This window comes from Falco punctatus, assembly GCF_963210335.1.
Source record: "Falco punctatus genome assembly, chromosome: 4".
Lineage (NCBI taxonomy): Eukaryota > Metazoa > Chordata > Aves > Falconiformes > Falconidae > Falco > Falco punctatus.
The window spans coordinates 43,804,558-43,827,325 of record NC_137583.1 but is presented as its reverse complement, the minus strand read 5'-3'; the positions used below and the strand labels follow the sequence as shown (position 1 = coordinate 43,827,325).

The window sequence follows — 22,768 nt, the reverse complement described above, 5'->3', positions numbered from 1 at the left end:
CTTTAAATTATGTTTTTCCTTTGCAATGCAAGTTCAAGATAGCTCTCACAATCATTTAAAAAACAACAAATATTGTCATACCTTCAGACAGGTTATTGTATTGTTTAAATAACAGTGGTTCCCACTCTAATACAAATACAATATGATGAAGCTTTCTTCAATATTCCACTCTTCCACAGCACTGGTTTTGAACTTGCTAATTTGTAGAACTTTTTTTTTTTTTTTCCCTCCCTCCAATGGCAACACAGAGCAATTTAAATTTAATAACAACAGGCTTGATTTTCTTGGTTATGTTTCACAAATATCTTGAAAATAGTTCATGGACCAAAAGGGTCTGCTAATCACAGGGTGACAAATACATTGTTCTATTGTGAGGAAAGAAAAGAAAAAAAAATAAATAGAAGAGCTCCCTAAAAACATTTCAGAAGCTAATAAATAAAACCCAAACCAGTTCCTAAGAAATTTTTTTTAATTTTCATTTTTATGGAAATACATTTTTTTTTTATTTCCATGATACAAAAATGTTAAATATCAAACATTTTCTGAAATCTACCAATGCAGATAATTTTTTAAACAAATAAAGGGCTGGTGCAGTTAGCAGGTTTGTCACAGGTACCAAAAACATTTTTACAAAAACCCCACAAGCTGGGGAAGGAGGAGGGAAGAAACAGATCAAGACCTAAGAGTGAAAACAGCAATAAGATGTGAAAACAAAGAAAAGCTACCTCCAACCAGGAAATTAATGTTTGAGAAACTTCTAAGTTACAGGTTCTTGAAAGGGTAAGCTACATGTGAAGTGGGTATTTAGATAAATACTGGCTGCACAGGGTGTGGGGGATACAGAATGGAAAACTAAAGAAGATTTCCAGATAAAGTAATTGGTAGAAAGCAGCAGGCAAAGATGCAGTTCTACCTGTTTTAAGAATGCTGACAGCATATTGATATTGCCTGAAAAAATAGCTAAAAATTAGGAGATTTGTAGTAACTCCCCTCTAGCACAGCAAACAGCCTAGCACAAAGTCTTAAGAGTGCCAGTTCTTTTTGTACATTTCATAGCCAGCATGCCAAGTAGGTGACCAAAATGCATTTAGTCTTGCTTCTTAAATCTAACATCATTTACGACAGCAAGTATTTCACATGATCAACAACGAATCATATACTAGTTAATATACACACAAGTAAAATTGACAGTGACTGTTCAATAAACAGTTTAAAATAATTAAACTGATTTTCAGGACACATACTGCTTTGTTAACACCACTTTATTTAAATAAAGTATGGCTTCCAAGAGGTGTATTCTTGCAACTGCTTTCAATCAGTTCCACTTGTTAAGGCAGTTGTTTCCTACCATGTTTCAGGGACTTCAAAAATTCCAGTGGAACTAGTTGTGAGGCTTCCTAAAAGACAGAGTCATGGAACAGTATATTGAAGACTTCAATATATAAACACTGAAAGGAATAAAAATCAAATCAAGAATCTTTTTATTCTTTCAGAGCATACAAAGACATAGTTTCTCCTCTAGAGCAAGTCTCTAGATACATTACTGGCAAGCCAACAGTTACAAAGGGAAACCAAAAGACTGTTTAAGTAGGCACTTAAAAAAAAGAAAAAAGTAACATCAATTTTCTTACCCTAATAGTAACTAATATATTTTGCAGTTAATGAGTAATTTTTATCCATGCAATTTTGTTTTTACAGTAATTGTGATGATAAAGTTAAATAACAGTTTTCCCAAGTGCACTTGCAGTTATTCTTGTTTAAGGCAGTTGAGACACTGAAGAATATTTCCAGCCCAAATTAATTGGAGAAGAAAGATGAATTACACTAATACCAATAATGTACATTTCCATAATGCCAAATACAAAGGATTAATTTTATACTCGAAATTACAGTAGACAGTCTTGTCATTTTGCATATGCTTGCATGGCCCAATTGCCCTACTGAACTACAAAAAGAAAGCAATTTCCAAGCACAGCTTTTGAAAACAGCTAAGAAATATTTTACTTCACCAAATCAGGAGAAAGGATGCTTGGTATACAATACCACTTTCTGGATAAAAGTGGTTAAAGCAGATACTGAAATGAAGTTTTACCTATTAATATACAGGCAGTGCTCCAGATGACCAATAATTAAGATATGAATACTTTTAATATAGTCTAATAAATTTCTAAAATAAATTACTAACAACTTGAAATGGAATAAAAAATAGATCAATAAAAATACTTTGAGATTTAAATTCATGTGACCAAAGGTGCAATAACTCACACAATGTAGCAAAAATACCAGGTGAAACATAGTCATCTGACTGCCACTTGCCTATCTTTTGTTTTGTGGTTTGGGGTTTTTTTATGTTTGTTTGGGGTTTTTTTGTTTGGGTTTTTTTGTTTTTTTTTACAATTTTTGTATGATACAATCATCAGTTTAAATAACTTTCCTGAACTTCTATGAATGTAATAGGGTAAGTCACTGTTATAAGTTACTTTGCAGTAAGTTAAGACATTCAAGAAACAACTTCAATTCTGTTCAGGCTTAGGGTAGTTCCAAACAGAAAAGAAAACCATGCGCACACACACTGTGCTTACCTGCTGGAACTTGTTCCGTCTTGATCTTTTTGAACTTTTTGGCTCTCTTTTTACTATCTGGCAAGGACTCTGCACAGGACTGAGTCTGATCATATTCTGGACTTTGGCTTTCTCCCTCTTCCATATCATCAGAACCAGTTTCTTCCTGAATAGGACTCATGCTTCTCTTTCCCACTGTACTGGTACCTGTAAAACTGAAATGTACAAGAAATAATAATTATGAACAAGTCAAGAAAAACTATTACATAGGTACTAGTTGTTGTGCATCTAATAAATGCTTATGAATGTAGTAGAATAAACTGTAGGAAGTGGTGTACCATGAATTTACATTATTTGGAAGAGGACTTAACTATAAAATTCCATAAATCGTCTATTAACACAACCTTACATACATGAAGGCATTCATTCTTTGTACTACAGATGGCTCAGGCTTAGCTGCTATTCTGATGAGATCACTCAACTCTAAAGCTGTTCTATATCCCTGCTTAGTTTTAATTTTTATTCTCTTAGTTACGAAAGCTCTTGTAAAGCATTCTCGATAGACACCAAGTTATACGCAACTGTTAAGCCTCAAAACCACATCCTGATATTGAAAGGTTCTACATGCTAACTTCATCTTCTCTCCTGGAACTATAAGCAATTCTAAAAGCATTTCTGTTACATAAAGGTAGAGAAAACCATCAAGCTCCATATGACAAACTTTAAATCACGCCTTAAAGCGAAGAGTACTACCATCCAACAGACTGGTAAAATAAAAACCACAAAATATTGCACACTCATTTCATAGGTAGTATTTGAATGAAGCCTGACTAATACAGTATGAAGATGAACTTAAGAGTTCCATTTCATCTAGCATACATTGAAGTAATGCTGCATAGATTTTCATTCAACTGGAATGCTATTGTTAAGTTTCCTTGAAATACAAATGACAATATTTAAATTAGCATGAATATAAGAAAGAATGGAGTAGCAAAGGGGCTAATTAAAAAAATAGTTCCCATTACAAACTTCTAGATATGTGAATGTCAGCTACTTAAATTTCCATTTTAGTTCTCCATTAGAACAACCAAGTAAAAAAAAAGGAAGTTTTAGATTTACAAACCTTTAGTTTTTCATCAAGAACTACACAAAATGGCTGTATGCATCTAAGCCATGTTCTATTTTTTATTTACATAAAAATTAATACAGCTTTATAAGCTTTTCTTTTTTTCCTTTCTAATCAACAATAGCTGGGATTTATGGTGTTTCAATAAGGTTTCAGCTAAAGGACTGTTAAATTTGGCTGTATAGTTTGGGTTTTGAAATGGAATTTTTTCAGCTGAACATTTTGCAATTTAAAACAGACCTCTCTGGGATGTCCAAAGGCAATAAACAAACATAAAACATATGATTACACCTCATGCTCTTACTGCCACTTCAGGAGCACAAACACCATTTACTTTGATGAATAGCTGGCTTTTCCTCCAAACATTCACACACAGAAGGCCTTCTTGCATGATTTCTTACAAAGCATCATTTTGAGTCACACTGCAACTACCATCAACACGTCAATATTGTCAAACAGGCAAAAACTAGGTTGAGAAAGAAAAAAGCTCTATTGAAGAAAAAGGATTTAGAAAATGAAAAACTACTCTTTTTTAAAAAAAACCCCATTGTTTAGAAAAGATTGTAAGAAATATACTTTTGGAAAAATTATTCTGAAAAATACATAAGGAATAAAAACTCAGGAGCCATAAATTATGATCCCAGGATTTCTTAGACATATCATGAGCACTTGGCTCTTAGAAGGGAACTTGCACTCACTGTAGGTCTTATGGATGAATTTCATTTTTTTCAACTTAAAACTCTTGAGAAGTTATTGCAAATAAAGAGAAACAAGTTCTTGACCTTCACTGCACATTTAGCTGTGTACCAAAGAACAAAGTAGAAATTAATTTTAGGCCTTATGTTCTTTCTGCAGATAACCTCAAGGGGAAAAAAACCCACCAAAAGACTGGCAGCACAAAGTCCAAAATATATTTTATAATCAAGAACTTTTGACTTCTTGCTTCCTCCCAAGAATACTAATTTTATTCTACATTCATTCATTGATTGCATGGATTATAGACAGATATGGGTTGATTTTTTTTGTCTTATTCTTCTTGGACCTAAAATAAGAAATGTCATTTATTCACTTAGTAATACTAGCAAATCACTATGGTTGCATATACAAGTTAGAGCACTACTCAGAGCAAAGTTCAGTTTTCTAATTGCACCAACTATTTTGGAGTACGTCCATATTTCTGTCTCAATTTCCTTACTCTGTTGAGAGACAACTAAACAAAGTGGAAGAACAGTACAGACTAACAGCTATTAATACCTGGCCATTCAGACATACTTGTGTAGAGTCCTCAACTGTGTGGATACCTGAGCCATTTAGAGACACAGACTTATAACTTCCATTAACAAATATTGCACTTAGGTTTCAAAACACACATGTACAACAGTCACCCAGGCAATAATAATTATTTTTTAAATTAATATAGTTAAAAAGGTTCTGAAATTTATTTTGTATATTGAAATGCAGATTGCTCTAACTTTTAAAATAAAATTACTAGCCAAGGTTGGGGTGGGCAGGGGGTGGGCAGCAGCAGAGACCCAAAACACCCCACCACAAGAAAAACCTATCATACATTGCCAGTTGGCAAATCTACTTAGTGAACACAATATAGCTTTCACAACAGTCAGTGACGATGGTAGGTGGGGTTCTAAGCCTCTTCAACGACAGCAGTTTCCACTAGTCCTTTTCCCCTGACCTCTCCCTTCTGTTGACCTATTTTAATGCCAGCCCACAGGCAAACCTGACAAGGATGAATGCCACTGGAGAAAGGTGGTATAAACACAAAACCCTAGATTTTATTTATGATTTCTATTCCTATTCAGTACAATCCTGATCACAGAAGAATACAGTATTTTTGTTAAATTCCAGCAATATGACTAGGAATATCAGTACTAAACACAGTTTAATGCATCAACAGGATGTAGACGACTTCTATAGCGCTCTACTGCCAGAAAGAGCACAGATTCCATCTGATTAAACTGCCCATGAAGTTTGTGACATCATTTCAGCCAATAAATAGCAGCAATCCAAATAGTACTATGGCAATTATTTTGAAAAATCAGCAACTGGCGTGTGTGTGTGTGTGTGGCAAGAGGTAGGAAAAAAATTATGACAAAGTAGCATTAAACATTTTGTTTTGGAAATGTTCTGGAAAAGCATGTCCAACTTATACAAGGATCACTTACTTCCATCACAATAGAGCATATTGAATTGGCCTGGATATATACAGACCTCCAACTTCAATTAAGTTTCATTTAAACAAAAACATAATCCTGTGTTCTCTCTCCACTTAGAAAAACACTGGAGGGAGGGGAGTAGTTTATGACCCAACACAACAATCAGTCATTTCAGCTTAACAGCAGGTGAAATCACCTGAAATAACACTATAATACTGGAATACCATAATTTTCTTGTAATATTTATTCTCCATATCTTTAATGACTCAGCTTTTCCCAATTCTTATCCTTTATTTAGCAATGAACCACTATAAACGACCATTTCTGTAAAAAACACAAAAGAATCATCAGAGGAAATTCATGAACATTTCAAAAATAAGATAATCTTCAGCAAAATAAAGAAATTCAAGGAAGCAGTGCTACAAACAGCACCCTGACTTGACAGAAGATGCAGCAGTCCCGGTTTTAGCTAGAAAATGTGTAAGGCAAAATGGCATATCGCTTTCCCGTACTTCATACTAATGCAAGTCTTCTGCTATTGACCTTATTCTATTTTACTAATTCCTAGATGATGACCAGGAAAATTAGAATACATAAGTACAAGTAGAGCAGGATACCCAATTGTACATAGAACATACTCTATTACTCTATTTGATTTTTCATGCTGTGGTTTAACACTATTTTGCTAAAGAAAAGATCTTAAATCCATGCATTTAACAGTCACAGCAGAGCTGGCTGGCAGGCAGTTATTTGCTAGCACAACACAGCCAGTACTGTGTAATACACAAGAGGCCATGATTCATCTGTTTCAAAAGTGCGTTCTGAATAGCGAACGGCTTTAAAGAAGCAGATCTTACTAACTGCTTGAAGTTTTGTCATATGCATCAGTTTTTCCTCTACTTCTCTACCTGACATTAATAATCAGGCATATTTCCATTAAAATCAGTTTTGATATCTAACAGTAGAAGTTATATGCAAGGGATATATATTAATTACAAGTGATTCTACCTTGTGACTGCTAATAATATTACTATACTATATTTTCTGTAGAGTAGTTCCTCTATAATATGAGACTGTAGTTTTTTTAGTAGGACAGGAATTAAAGAACCTTTGGTACGTACTTCTCAATCTGTCAATTTAAGACAAAAGTTCCTTACAAGAAATATCCAACAACTTCATTACTGAATGAAAAATTCAGGATATATTGCCATCACGGAGAGCAACAGCTATTCTGCAACTGTGCTGCCTGACAGAAACTGATGCAGCAAGCTTGTTAAAAAATAAATAAATAATGGATGTAGTAACACAAAACTATTCTAAGTGATCAGCTGCTAGATACATCACAGTATTGACTGCTCAATTATATATGATTCAAATTAATCTGGACAAATATACACACATATACCTGCACACATATATATTTGTCCTGAATGCTTTATATAAGTATTTATATTTTATATTAAAATGGTTATATATGATATACAAGAATATAAATAAATATTTCGGAGATATCTTTGGAAACAAAAGGAAAGTGTTCACCTGGAGTGAACTGAAAGACCACAAGGTTTGCAGTTCCACGTTATACCTAACCAAATTACACTTAAAAGGAAACGTTTACAAAAGATTAGCTGACAAGAGAACACACTAACTAGTAACAAATAAAAATATTATTAACAAAAACATGTCAAAAGACCTGCATGAATGAGAATTTGGGACAGAACCAAATCACTTTATTAATGGAATGAGAGAACAAAAATTCATGTAACATCAGTTACAAAAAAGTTCTATCAACAAAATAAAGGCTGCTACCCAAGACTATCAAAGTGTTGATCATCTGAAAACAAGGGTGCTTTTTGTAGAATTTTACAACACTAGAAAAAATAGATTAAAAATTTTCAAGGAGATTAAGTGCTTAGGCATATAACTCATTGTGGTGTATCATAATTTTAAGGAAAGAATTCATGGAAAATTTTATTCAGCAATTTTCCAAATTATACATTTGTGGTAGTCCTCAAACTTCTTCAGGAGATGACAAATCAGTGTTCCATATTTACTGTTTTCTGAAGTACGTGTTAAAAGAAGAAGTTGTCTATGGTTCAAACCATAAGCTGCCACTCTAACCACCTGTCTAGAATCTGTCAGATACCCCAAAGCCAACATCCATTCAGAAGAGATACTTCCCTTAGTAGAAATAAAACTAGGACTCAGTATTTCTTTGCAGTAGACTCAAGATGTGGTATGTATTTTCAGACTAAGTAACAGACTTAATTATAGACCTAAACCTTAGCCACATGTAAACTAGCATCAGGACAATCTTTAGAGCTCCTCATCTCTTCACAGCATACAATTCCAAGTCTTCCTAAGTAAGCTAATTCAATTAAACTAGTTTCATTTGATAAGGATTTTATCACCAGGTTCCTCCATAGGTTTTTTCGGAATCAAACTTGTGTCTAGCACATTTAGAATTCCCACCATGACAAAAGCCATGAACATCTGACTGCCAGCCAAAATACACACCTGCATTTAATTTTGCGAAGTAGGCAAATCACAAGCTCATGTAAGTCAGAAGAACAGAACAAGTTTAGTATATTTATTACATGACTGATAGCATTTATCAGAAGATGTAATGAGAGAGAGGACTTATAATAGCATTCCCAAGAAAGAAAAAGCAGGAAGACCTCAGTGTTCATTTTATGACCACCTCATTTGTTCTGACTAACCAGGAAAAAAACCCAAAACAACCAAAACCAACAAATCAAAAAAACTCCTCTAAATAAACAAACAACAAAACCCCAAAACATCACCTTTTTATGCCGAATTTATAGACTCTGGGGGAGGGGGTAGTGGAAGAAAAAAATGGCAATAACGTGATAGGTTAATTACATGTTATTTTTAAATATTTTATATTTTCATTAAAATATACAAAAATACATTAACACTAAAAGACCCTTCCTATTCACAGCTACACAGATGACTAAGCCGCCTCCTGTTACCATCGTATCTAAAAGCCGTCATTAATATGAGAGGGTAAAAATGGAACAACAAATACACACAGCAAATACACCTACTACAGGATACAACATACCAGAATCAAAACTGGCATCTCCTGACTTATTGTTGTCCTTAAATAATGAACTAAAACCCATTTCAGGTTTTATTTCAAAAGTTTAAAGCCATGCAAGTATCATCATTTGCCTTCTTGTTTCTGAAACATAAGGACGATTTCATCAGGACTGTTCAAGATTGTAATTTATACCCTCCTCTGTGGCATGGAAAGTATTACCATGGAAAGTCATCCAGAACCCAATACAGCCTTTACAGGGGTATAAAATGACAGCTAAGTTTCCAGATAACACAAGCTATTCAGAGGTGTCAAACTAAGAAAACAATTATTTTATTTTGGTTATAAGAAATGGTACTGCTACGTCAAGCTCTGAAATTGTAATCTGACCTGCCCTCAGGATCCCAGTATCTTAGAAATTTGTCTAATCACATTTGTGATGGAACGCCCTCTGCTCCTTTACCTATGATCTTGTGACAGCTGATGTACCACTACTGATTTATATCCAAAGAAATATGTACAGGAAAAAAGTAATCCATTGGTGAAGAACTACCTGAAAATTGCTAGACTTCTAATAAAAATGCAATAAAAATACAAGAGTTGGCAATGCAAGAAAAGTCTCACCTGTTAACACAGTAGTATCGACTCTGGGAAACATAAGGTGTGCATTGAGTTTTTAACTGCTTTCTCTCCATCTCCTTCCAACTATCTTCTGTACATTTTCTCTTTGCCTGTTTTTCTTCATGTTTTTTCTCAACATATTCTGCATATGTCTGGATCCTATAACTTTCAGCATATCTGCTGGTGTTTACAGCTATGGAGAAGAAGAGTGATGTTATATACAAAACACCGTTAAATGACAGCATGCCCTCTCCTGAAATAACTGATTTTGAAAAGCAGAAGGCAGTGAACTACTTGCTCTGTTCATATAAACAACTTCTAGTTCTATTGATAATGACTGGGGGGGGGGGGGGGGGGGGGGGAGGGAGACAGAAAATAAAGAAAATAAAAAAAAAATTGTACTCTCCTAAATTCACATTTGAATTAGATATTCAAAACTCTTCTCAGAGTCAGGCTTCATACAAAAAGGGTTAAATCTACTTAAGACTTTTCTTTTAAATTAGAAACCATCAATTCTTCAGTTGCAGCCCTCTTCCAGATCGCTTGTTGGCAAGAAAAGATTTCCTGGATTTTTTCCCCTTTTAGTCTCATAACTTAACCCAGCAGGTTTATTTTGCAAGTCTGCCAGGAAAAGACGACATTTGCAAAGCCTCTGCCAAAACTCTATTTGATTGCTGTGAAACATAAGCTTATTTGAGCTGCATTTTTGGTTGCACAAGATATCCATGGAAGCAGCACTCAGCTAATATCCAGCTGTTCTGTGCTTGGATCTTTCTAATGTCTGGTCTCCATTTAACTAAAAAAGACTGCAAGTTCAAGGTAGAAGGATTTCTGTCCATGCAAAATTAGAATCACTTCGAAAATAAAGAAAAACCTTCCACTGCCTTCACTCAGCAACAATTTACCAACGTTCCTTCAAGTCCCAGCATCTTCACAGCTCTCAGCCTCTAGTCTGCAAGCCAAGCTCTGGCCTGAAGCCATCACTATAACAGATGATTCAGCAAATTAAACTGACTGTCAATGGTGTCCTCTGCTGTTTTCAGTGTAACTCACTGAAAAAAGTATTGTAAACCAACCAGTAAATCAGTTTAAATATATATTTAAAAACCCCAAACAAACACACATTTTTCATATATTTGGGCTACGCATTTCAAAATACCATAATTGTAATGAAGACAAAATTCTGATTTTACTACTTCTAATCTTTTTGTAGATATTTCAGATGCGTATCCAAACTTCTGATTTAGCTGAAGTGTTGTCATCTTGAATACAGATATTCGGTATTACATCTAGTCCAAGCAAGTTCCAACATCACAATTCAGAAAAGGTGAGGAAGATGAGTGGATATTATTTTTTCCCCCCTTTTTCAGAACAGAGCATCCATTCTGCATATTGGCTATGCTACTGTGAAATGAATTACCTACAACACCCGTCACAGCACATAGATGCTGCTGCTGCAAAGTTTTTCAAATTTAGTAAAACTAGGCAACAGCATCAGGTATTTAATTTTAATCCCAAGAATAGATACCAGCAATTATGATCAACAGCCTCATGAGATTGTTGCACTAACCAAAGAGATGTTATGCATACTTCCTTTCGCACCCCTTATATTTGGGCTGAGCTGTGAAGTTACAGGATCTGTTTATAAGAACTAGGAGCATATTTATTGCCCATGAAGCTATGGTGCAGGCATCATGAATGAATTAATAACACTTACTGCATGCAAGCCGACATTCCTCAGGGTAAAATTTGTTTAGTTAACTCAAGCATGTTTTTACTAGCTAAAATCATGCACGTAGTTACCATGGATCATCTGATAAATAGTGATTTGTTAAAACACAATAACCATTTCACATTATTCCTTTTGCCAGAAACTAAGAGCCAAAGTTATGGCTCTTGCTGAAAAACCTGGCCTGTATTTAACGGGGGTGGGAGGAATCATCCTTATGCAGCCTGAAGGTAATTTTAAAATAAATTCTGTGTAAGAGTTAGTATTTTTGAACAAAGACAACTGTGCTTCCTTGAAATAAGGCCTGTATTTTATACCAACCCATTCATATTACACATAAATACACAAATACCTGCATATACAACTATCTCTATACATAGTTAATATAAAATTTATATGCTGAATATATCATTTCATGCATTGAACAACTGAAATGAAGGCATACGGAAAAATCTAAGGAGCCATACAGATAAATCAATCTTGCATGGTCTTGAACTGAAAAGCAGCTCCCTGTAAAAGTTTAAAATACATTTTCTCTGATGCTTTTTTGATGAATGCAGTCCATATTGCCAAACAAAGCAAACACATTTACATCACTCTGCATTGCCAACAGAAGAAATGCATTGCTAGAATACTTTGTAAACTCTAACAATTTCTAACAAAAAGGGAATTTAGGGAGTTTGTTTACTTATTTAAGTCATGAGAAGACAAATCTTTCTGTGAGAAACCTGACCTAGTAACCAACACCAAATAGCTACGTTTCATTACACTAGTTGCAGTCATAAAGTTAAGTTTCTGTCTTACAGTAGAATAACATTAATTGCACCCTATTTTAGGAAAAGCATTTTAGAGGATGGCATCTTCCCTAGTTATGAGGCAAGCTATTAAACAGACTGGCTGTCAAGTGATGCAAGAGGAATGTGTAAAAAGATACTCTTTCATCAAGTCCTTGCATTTACGCAGAACAAAATCCTGACAGATGGCCACTGACAATATTAAGCCTCTTAATAAACAGACAAATAAATGATCTGTGTAGGCAAAACCCCCACAATATATAAATACAATAAATACATAGAACTACAGAGATTAAGGCTGCAATACTAAACACTCAAGTTTATGAAATGGTAAAGTAAAAATTCACCTGTGAAGACCTCTATACAGATGCTGCATTAATCTTATCTGATCATCTACATAGAACACAGGACTGCTGCCTCAGGTGGATTGACAGCATTCAATTAGCGAGTAGCTAATTCAGTAATTTCAACATTTTATTCTCATGACTCATCATATAGTTCCACAGCCTTATTTATTGACTCCTAGGGTTATTCATGCTGCATTTAAAAAAGCAAAAGTTTGCATGTGCTCTTTTTTGCATCATGGCATTATTCAGTATTTCAAAGTAAAGCTCATGGGCTGAAGCAGCAGTGCTATGTGCCTATTTTATAAACAGAAAGCAGGAGAAAAGACTCCAACCCCAAACCAGAGGGTCTCTCAAACTAACCTAAATGGAATTAAACTGCCCACTACAGAAAGCATTCTATCACGGTTGGTTTCCTACACAGCAAATGTATTAACATATCCCCAGAGAAGCCACAAATCCAAAATAAATAATATGTGATCACATAGCCATAGACTTTTCAATGCATAACTCACCTACATTATGTTACATATTAGTGAAATTGGCATTCCAATATTAATATTCTTTTTTTAGCCTATATGCATTTTTCAGGCCTTTAAGCATACCTAGGCAATTTCTGCTGCGAGGTACATCACACTGTTATACATATGACTAAATAGTTGAACCAGAAACTTTAAATGCATTTCTCCAGCCTCTCCCACTAGAATTATGGAAGTTACTGATAGTTGCTAGTGTTGATTCAATATAAAAAGCATTGGGCACACTCTCTGTTAGCTTCTCTGAGGAAAAGATACATGAACTTGACAGAATTCTCAATAATTAGTCAACATTTCTGCTGATTTCTGGTCACACATTCGCCCCTCCAATTTGTATTTTTCCCAGTTCAGTCTTTTCTGGGTGTGTCTTAACTTGTATCAGTCTTGCTATCTATCGTAACACTAAACATTCTTCAATATTTAACTCACTGTTTCCTGTTTTCTCTGGGTTTTACCCAATTTAACCAAGCCACATCCTATTATCCATTTTGGTTCTTTATCCCAGGTTTGATTTGGGGTTTTTTTGGCTTTTTTTTTTTTTTTTTTCATGCAGAATAGTCCTTGCCAAATGTATTTTTCTTTAGTGTCAAAGCAGTTTATTTTCAAACCTGTTCCAATCACAACTTTTTTGCTCCATCTATACATGCAAACTAATTAGTTCTCAATCTCACACCCATTCACTAGATCTTTGGCCATCCCTTGCCTAAAACAAGGGAGCAGAGCTGGCAGTGGGGCTGGAACCACGTGCTGGTCTATGTAGTACTACAAGACGACTTGGGGAAATGAAACCTTGGTCCACCTCCAAGACAACCAGCACATCCCAAACAAGCAAACAAAAACATATGATAAAAAAATACTCCATTACCATTATTTTTTTTCTTAAAATGGTCTGGTTTGAAAGACAAACTAAAGAATGTCCTTGTAAAGAACAAGGACAGCATTGGGACAGCTTTCCCTCCGTGCCCACCACACCAAATGAACAGTTTTTAAAACCATAAGCAATCTTTAGGATTAGGAAGGAGGCAGGCTATACCAACTCTTTCTCTTTCTGTAGTAAGTCCATGTAGTAACCGAGTTAATTATGAATGGCACTCATTCATATACAGAAACACAGCGCAGATTCAATCTCACAGTGTTTGTACTCTCTTCTCTCCCAGTACACAGAGTGAATGAAGTTCTAAAGTAGCTGGCTACTTTATTGTATTATTCAGTGATTTTCAAAATTTCACTGGCACGTAGAAGAATCTAGAAGACTACAAAACATGTATGTTTCTTTAGCAGGGAAGAAGTGATCCTGGGAATAACTGCCCTAACATAGTATGTTATTCTTAGTCCTGACAAAAGAACAATTTTAAAAAACAACTGAAGGTAGTGGATTAGACCATTTTCTCAAGTGTGGTTACAGAAAAGTTATCTAAACTGTGTTACTTTTGATGGTCACCAGGTCAGAGGATTCAAGTTAATTTGTATTTCAACAGAAAAATCTGAACTTTTCCTTAAATCCTGCTTTTAAAGTGTTGGGGATTTTTTTGTGGTTTTGGTTTTTCTTAGGCTTTTGGAGGTTTTTAATTCTTTTAATCTGGAATGCCCACACCAACTCATCACCAATCAGCTGAACAGCACAGTGGAGTTTTAGGAGAGTAAATCTATCAACATTGCTACTGTCAAAACTGATCTAAGGCCTCACTAATTTAGCAGAGTAAGACACCTACACGACAGACAGGACTCTTTAGAGCCTTGGTCATGAACCCACACTAACAAGGCAGCTGTTCTGTTGAGTTGGATGTACTCGGCATACCCTTTGCTTAAAGCTTTTATTGAGATGAAACCTTATCCTGAAAAGTTTTATCTACTTTCAACATAAGTATTCTGCACAGTTTTACATCTAATAGAGTCAAACATATTTCAGTTGTGACTGAAAGGAGTAAAAAATAACTGCTAATTCAGCTACAGAAATCCTGATTGCTTGCTTTCCATTTTCCGTAATAGCTGCGCTGCTGCACCCAAAACCCTTTTGCACATGTCAAGGTAACTACAGCAGACTTGCCCAGCATTGCTGAATGAAGTGACACTACATCAACGTGCTTCTTGAGATCCTTGTCCACAAGAAAATTTAAAGAGAAGAAAAAAACTGACTGCAGTTTTTTTTTTTTTTAAATATATTCCAAAATCTGAGACTTACATAAAACAAAGTATCAAGATTCCATGAAAGATTCTCTGAGATCATCCTGCACTGAAGCATCATGAGGGGAAAGTCTAGGTTTGCTCTGAGGTCAGGAGATAATTAAAATTCACTTACAATTTTTTTTACTGGTAAAAACGTTTAACCATGTGGAAGTCTGAGCTAATTATTTAAAACCTGTAATACAGTGTAATTTTGGATCCCAGCATCACTTAGAAAAATTCAAAATACTGTTTACATACCTCAGTAATTGAAACAAAAGCTGTGAAATGTATCGACTCATTTTAAAAAAATCCAAATCAACTAAAAGGTAGTCAGAAGACTTCCAATGGTATATTAAGAAAAAAAATTACTGTATTCAAACTTACAGGGTACAGGTGTTATTTTGAAATTTTTTTGTTTGTTTATTTGTTTTGGTGTTGGGATTTTTTTTAACTGATGAGAAAAAAGGCTGCAGGTGCCTGAAGGCAAGTCTGTAATTGACCCTCCTAATTCTGCATCAGTAATGCCAAAAGTTGTAAAATACCTACATTATGATTTATACCATTGGTTCCACTGTAAAAATGACTAAAACATATCAACCAGCAATTCATTTTCTTGTTATGGTCAAGACTCCTGAACAACGCAAGTAGAAACTCACCATATCTCAATTGCCTGCATTTACTAGTACAGAAATGCTTTCAAATCAACACTGAAGAATTGTAATTTCCAGCAGTACTAGTAAAGCGTTCAGATCTGTTAATCTACAAATTAAATATGTAAAGTGTATGGAACTTTTCCTTTCTAGTCAGATAGGAGGTCTCAATGTCTATTATTACTCAAAGCAGAGAAAGCTCAGATCTGAAAGACTTTTCAGAAGGAATCTGAACCCATGGTCTGGCTAGACAGCCGATTTAATCTAACACTTGTTACCAAATGGGAGAATCCCATGTCTTGTTCTTTAGCCCCAGCTCCAAGCCACCTGGTCCTGTGCCCTCCTTTACAGTGTTTGTGGGTTTTATTGACCTGCTGATAAGCCGGTTCACCTCACTGAACAAGCAGGAATTTTTCTTTATTATTTTTCTGGACACAGAACCAGCAAAAGAAAAGCAGTGAGAGCTCCCTATTGGGAGTGGGGAGTCAACCCCCTTTATGTAACCATGAAGGATTAAGAGTGGCACAAACCACGAGCTATATTTTAATACCAGCAAACTAAACATTTCAGCTAAGGCTGAGCAGTTGCAGGAAGCACAATCCTGTAAAATCTGATGACATTTCTGACACTTGTTAAAAACTTCAGAACATGAACTAGTGAACTGAATTTGGAGACATCCCCATGGCAGCACTGTCCAGAAGACTGCTCAAGACTAATACAGACATTTTTAACCAAAGTGCCTATTAATGCTCCACATGTTGGGTGCTTCAGAAAGAGCTATCCAGGTAAAGAGTTCATCCATCAGATAAATTTTCTAGAGAAATGATTGCACCCCATTGTCAGAATTAACATACTCACTACTGCATCAAATAAGTGTGTTGATACTGTCCCCCTCATCCAAAAAGGCATCCCAAATAAAACTAAATCTTTAACTTTTCCATTTTGATAACCATTAGCACCCACAAGGAGTGCAAAACCTACAGATAACTGCTGAAGTCTTCCTACTGAAACCATTTCACTCAAGTCCTTACATAGCATACAGGCATGTATAACATCTTTACAATCTTTTGAAAAACTATGTGCAGTCTTAAGGTAACGTATGTTTTTTAAAAATCCAAAAGTTATGAAAATAATGCAAAAAGCACACACATACAAGGTGATTATACCTTTACTACAATTATTACAACTATTACTTTGTCATCTAAAGTGCCATTTTGATGCAGCACAAGAATGCAAGCCACTCAAAAATTAAGAGGAGAAATACCAATATTTTTGTAGCCTTCTCTCTCTCTATATATATATATTAGTGTATGTATACACATATGCATCACATAAGATTCAACACTGCAAATTTAGCATCGTAGGCAGACACTAATGCAAAATTTAAGCCAAGCTTCCCTAAAACATCAAAACCTTATGGATCTCAAAAAACCAAAATTTGATGGGAGGAGAAGAGGGGAAATCACAAAAAGTTAGAGAAAATGTTTGAGACTGCACATAATTTGAATAAAAAGTAAAACAACAATAATGGCTGAGATCTGACATACTGCAGCATGACTCCAGCTTCCTTGGCCTACATTAAGGAAGTTTGCTGCCCAGAGCGTGTATCTGACATGAATTTCACATTATCTTATTGGTGAGAACACAGTTTTATGAAATACATCTTTTTTTCAAAGAATCTGAGTTAATACAGTGGATACTACCTGCTATTTCCCCAAATTCAGTGAGAAAAGACTAATAAGCACACAATCTCAAAATATATGTGTATATTTTTTAATTGTGGTGGCAAGCATTCATGCTAAGTAGAAGGTTCTATAGTAAACCTTATAAAACACTAATAAATCATAAAATCCAGCCCTGTAAGAAATGTGCAAGTTCAGAAAGATTAATGATTTAAAGAAGAATCATTGAAAGGCCATCACAATTTCAGCTGCTGCACTTTAGTCCATTGCTCCCCTGCTGTCTAAATACATTGGTCTTCTCAATGCCTAGAGGAAGAATATATCTTGCATGCTGTAAATCTGTATGAGCTCATGTGTCAGGGTACTAACACGTGGAACAACTTAACGTTATTTCAAAACTTGCTATTTATGACAAGCAGTTGCTTTTCACATGTATTCAGAATTTCAGGTTAGGTGTACTTATTGTATTTTAAAACGGCAAGAAAAACATTCTCAGGAAGATTCTCAGGTTAAAATTACTCTTAATTTGAACCACTGGTCTTAAAATATTGTAGAAATTGCTCACAATCAGAACATAGATGTTATTAAACTGCACCTAAGCCTTAGGCGAAGAGAATCAAGAGCAATCATTAGTTGTTAACGGAAAACAAATCAGGTATATTTTTGAAGTATCACTGATAAGCTTACCCATTATTTTCACTAACCTATAACTATGTAAAATGTCTCAGAACAGAAACCAAATTTTACTTTCAAGCATTTGAAAAATTTAACATATTTATAAGACTTTCCCATGTTTTAGAAATCAACCTCAAATAACAGCATTTTTTATAAGTACATTTTAGATGGCCTATAAAGACTTCACAAGTACAAGAATAGCTAAAGAAACCTCCCTTTAAGAGTGTATCTAGGTTCTTTTTAAACCGGTGACCTAAAGAGTCACTGAAAGCTGGCTGGAAACAAAATTCAAGGAAACCACGAATAACAAGAACTTATCATTGACACTAAGCATTAGCTCAGGACTCACAAGCTAGTTAACTAGCTGAGATACCGAAATGGTTTAAATTCTGAAATATTTCAGGTTGCATCAATTTATTAAATAAAATACTGGATTTAAAGTTAAGACAAGCTGAAGGCTCTCCCATCTTCCCCAGCATTTCCAGACTATTTGTGTGAAGTCTAGACCCATGTAAGTCAACAAGCATTGAAATAGTATTTATTTCAAACCTTTCCAGATGAAAAGCCAACTTTATAAATATACAAAGCTGAACAACATCCAAAAGCAAGTTTATCTAGGAAGCTGAAAGTCATGAGTCAGAAGCTGTACAACAAAAGTTGGTTCTGAAAATTCTTGTACTTAACAACTGTCAGAGCGCACACTGCTTCACCTTTGCTACAGACTTAAAAGCATGTGCTCCACGTTTGACAGCAATGCTGAGACCACGTGAAATACAATTTGGCTACAGTAAGCTCTGTCTCCCAGATGTCCAGCTAAAGGAATATCAACCATTTAACAAATTCTTATTAATTACCTACCTTGAACAGCAAACCTCAACAGAAAACGTCCATTATTGTTTTCAGGTGCTTGTAACTTGGAAATCAGTTTACAGTAGAGTATATTGCAAAAAAGTGACAACTTAGAGCCATCTAAACCACCATTTTTACAAACTCATTATTACCTTTAACATGACAACATAGCAGTTCAACAGTGATAACTGACATACAGAACAGCCTACTAGAACTCAGGAGCAATCTTCCCCCACTAATGCAGGTAAAACTTGCACTTATAGACATGGCAGGCACCTAACTCCATGGTGGTTAAGAAATGGATAACTAACATTTGCCTTAGTGCAGCTTCCACTTCAAGCCACAGTTTACATTCTAACTGTAAAGAGTAATATGACTTTATCAAAAATAAGCCTTTTTTACTCATACTAAATTAGAGTCTGCCAATATGCAAGTCACATGAATAACCAAATAAAGTGAAGATTCTTGGACATTATTATAAGCAACAAAATAAGAAGGTTAAGGGATTTGCTTCTTTTTTCCCAAGGTTTTTGTTTTATGTGGTTTAAGCATGCTATGTTCAGTTTGAAACCTAGGAGCAGCTCCAAAATTGCCTATAAAAATACTGCCCTTTCCCCTACTTATTTTTTCAGAGGGAAATAAATAGCAAAGGGAACAAGTCTTCTTATCCTATGCAAAGATTCATAGGCCCTTCACGGTAACACTTTAACAATTATGAAGTTGTAACATGCATTCTTCCTTGTCACATACACACTACTGAACTACCATGCGAAATTTGAAGAGCTAATTGTTAGTTCAATTCAGTTAATCAGATTTATACTTTTTAAACAGAAAAACATATGGAGCAATGTTTTATCAATTACTTTTTGACTAGATCTTAATGGTTATCATCCATGATATTACATAACTCAGGAACATTATTTTAAAGAGCACTTGGGGATGAATAGATACATTTTATTACCTACATATTCAAAATGGATTTCTATACATATTAACATGAGAAATCCAACATATTCCCAGGGTGTAGGTGAACAAATTTTTAGTCCATTTAGAATACCTGAAGCCACCAGAGTTAAAAGCCACAGAAACAGTATAGAAAGCTTATACAAAGTGTCACTTTTTAAGATATCTGTCACTTGCTTGATGTAGAGGTTAAGCATGAGCATGAAAATGAATTACAATTAATTAGCTGAAATGTGAAAGACATTTTAAAGAAAAAAAATCCCCATTGTGTTTTGTTATTTTTGGTTGTTTTTTTTAATCTGGTATAATCTTTAAATAAAGCAAAGCTTTTCAGAGTTTTCAAATAGCATAAAAAAACTCTGTATTTACGACACAAGTTTATCCAATTTCAATACAACGGTTAGATACAGTTACACAAAACTAGTAATATGGACAAATCACATGTTTCAAATTCCTTTTTAACACCTACAAAGCTGAAGAAAATGAAAAAGCTTTGGAGAAAAGTTTTTAAGAAACAAGCAAGATTCAGAAGCTGGTTATCCTATGTACATCAAGGCATGACTACAAATCAGTCTTTAAATGATTTGCTGTTCAATTCTGTAACTTTATATTACTTTAGTCAAATACTCAGTAGCTGAATCACTGCTACAACTGAAAAATAAAGACACCTCCCAGATCTGAACTGAGTTTAGAAAAGAAATTGGTAGACCTAGAATCGGTTACAACTCCATGCAAATTATTACAAAACTGATCCAATTTTTCATAGCTTTTCCTACACAGTTCCCTTATTAAAAGGGATACAAAATAAGTCTGGATGTTTTTACAGTGCTTAGACTCATATATAATGCAAATCTGACCACCTTATCAGTACAGGGAAACTTCCACACACCCTTCATGTCCTCAGTCCATTTATTTTCCATAAATGTTTTTGTTGCATGTGTGCTTTGTTAACTACACATATTAATACCAGCTGAAAGCCAGTAACATCTTTAAGAGGTAAGCGTAAACATGTCTGCAGCAACATCTTGCATTGTATCATACTGTTTGACAGTTCTCCAAGGTTTTTTATATAGTCCAGAAGATGCAGACATATTTATATAAACAGGTTAAAAACCAGTCCACATCATTAGTTTTTCCTAGGTTCTTCACTTATACACGGATCACTAAATCACAAGTTCAAATAGTAACTTTTATGGCCAAAGCAGTTCATTAAAGAATTTAAGATCAGGAAACAGAATAAAAGAATTGATTTTACGATACATTTATTACAGGGGAAAAAACACCTAAGAGGTTTAAGCAATTTTACAATAAAAATTGCACAGCTTTTTGCTAACTGAGTTTGCTATAGTTTATCAGCTTGGTTGGCTGACTGCTTTCAAGTATATGAGATTTTACTAATCTAATTTCATAAAAATCTATGAAAGACTATAATCACCTGGGCTTTCAAACAAATAACTTGTTTTCTAGCACGTAGGCCACAGAACAAGCCTCCTTGTTTGTTAAAGCATAAAAAGCCATATACACACAGAGCACTGCCAGAAAGATTCAGTTTAAATATTCTGCAGCCATTCAGTTCTTTTAACAATATGTAGTTGCTGTATCAAACAATAAAAATAATAATAAAAGAATAATGGTGGTGAATGTGTATGCCAAGCATTCAGACAACCGGTAAGTAACTGAGGTGATAGCAGTGGGGAAGTTACTGTAGCAGCACGTAGGAAGATTTTCAGCTTATGAAATGGCTTAAAACACACATTTTTTAGTGAAAACAAATAGTCTTGTAAGTCCCACTCAGAGAAACAAGTAATCAGCTTGAAAAGAGGATGGAAAAAAGGCAGAGATATATACACTTACAATGACCCTACATGTTCTGTACATTAGGGCATCTGAACCAGAAAGCAGGAAACACAACTTTGTCGTATTTCACCACAAAGAAAGTCCTCTTGGAAACACAAAAAGGTGGAACAATTCCAACCCTTTGTTCAATTTTTCTCTCACACATGGAAAACAAACTCTGAATAAGATTAATGCAGTCACAAATAAAGAGCTTCAGACACTCCCGGCAAGTTGCTACTTCACAAATGGATTATTTCTGATTGCACAGCTCAGAGTTAAGATATCTATCTAAAACTTAAGATAGTTTAAAGCTTATTCCCTCCAATCTTGTAATGTACTCGCTGCTGCAGGAACAGGATTTTCCTCAAACCTTTGATGGTGTGCTGGTATCACCACCAACTATAATACATACAGTTTACAAATCACGAATGCTTCAGAGGTAAGAAACTAAGACAACACATGCAAGAAGTGCTAGCAATGCTTTCCTGAGTTACAGAGCCAGCTAAAATAGAGCCACATCTATTTTGACATAACTCTTCATCTGGAACTTCTAGTGAGAAGTAATATAGTCCTTATATCTGTACATAGATCAAGAAACAAGTGCTGGTAAGCACTCAAAACCCTCTGCAGATATATGTATGTATGAGGAAGTATGATAAATACACACAGGATGTTAGTAAGAGAGATGCACAGATTATGTATCCAGAACCTGAAAGCTTCTTTATTTGAGCTTTTTAAGATAGACTATGGTGAACTCAATGGGGTTTTCCAATTTGTTTTTTTCCTTTTAGAATTTAATTGTGGGAATTCTGGCAGGATTGCTCTTAAGTGCAACAAAATTTCAGCCATTTAATCAAAAATGCTATCAATACTGCCATTTTTACCAGCTCCACAGCATATCAAATACAAGCATTTCAGTAAATAGGGATGACACTACATAACGTATCCCAGATAATCGTGGATAATGCTCCACTTCCAGTCATTGTTGCCCGAAGTAAGTTTAA

At 34.8% G+C, this 22,768-nt stretch overlaps 1 protein-coding gene across 4 annotated transcripts in view; it reads right to left on the bottom strand.

Annotated features, from left to right (window-relative positions):
* Nucleotides 1-1,247: 1,247 nt before the first annotated feature.
* PARN (poly(A)-specific ribonuclease) overlaps nucleotides 1,248-22,768 on the bottom strand; it is a 59,540-nt gene continuing 38,019 nt past the window's right edge. For all 4 annotated transcript variants that reach the window (XM_080386835.1, XM_080386838.1, XM_080386836.1 and 1 more), the window contains exons 22-24: nucleotides 9,544-9,733; nucleotides 2,583-2,776; nucleotides 1,248-1,397 (exon numbers count right to left, since the gene is read on the bottom strand). In XM_080386835.1, coding sequence (XP_080242961.1) covers nucleotides 1,345-1,397; nucleotides 2,583-2,776; nucleotides 9,544-9,733 — 437 coding nt within the window. In that variant the 3' untranslated portion in view covers nucleotides 1,248-1,344. The remainder of the gene's footprint in view (nucleotides 1,398-2,582; nucleotides 2,777-9,543; nucleotides 9,734-22,768) is intronic.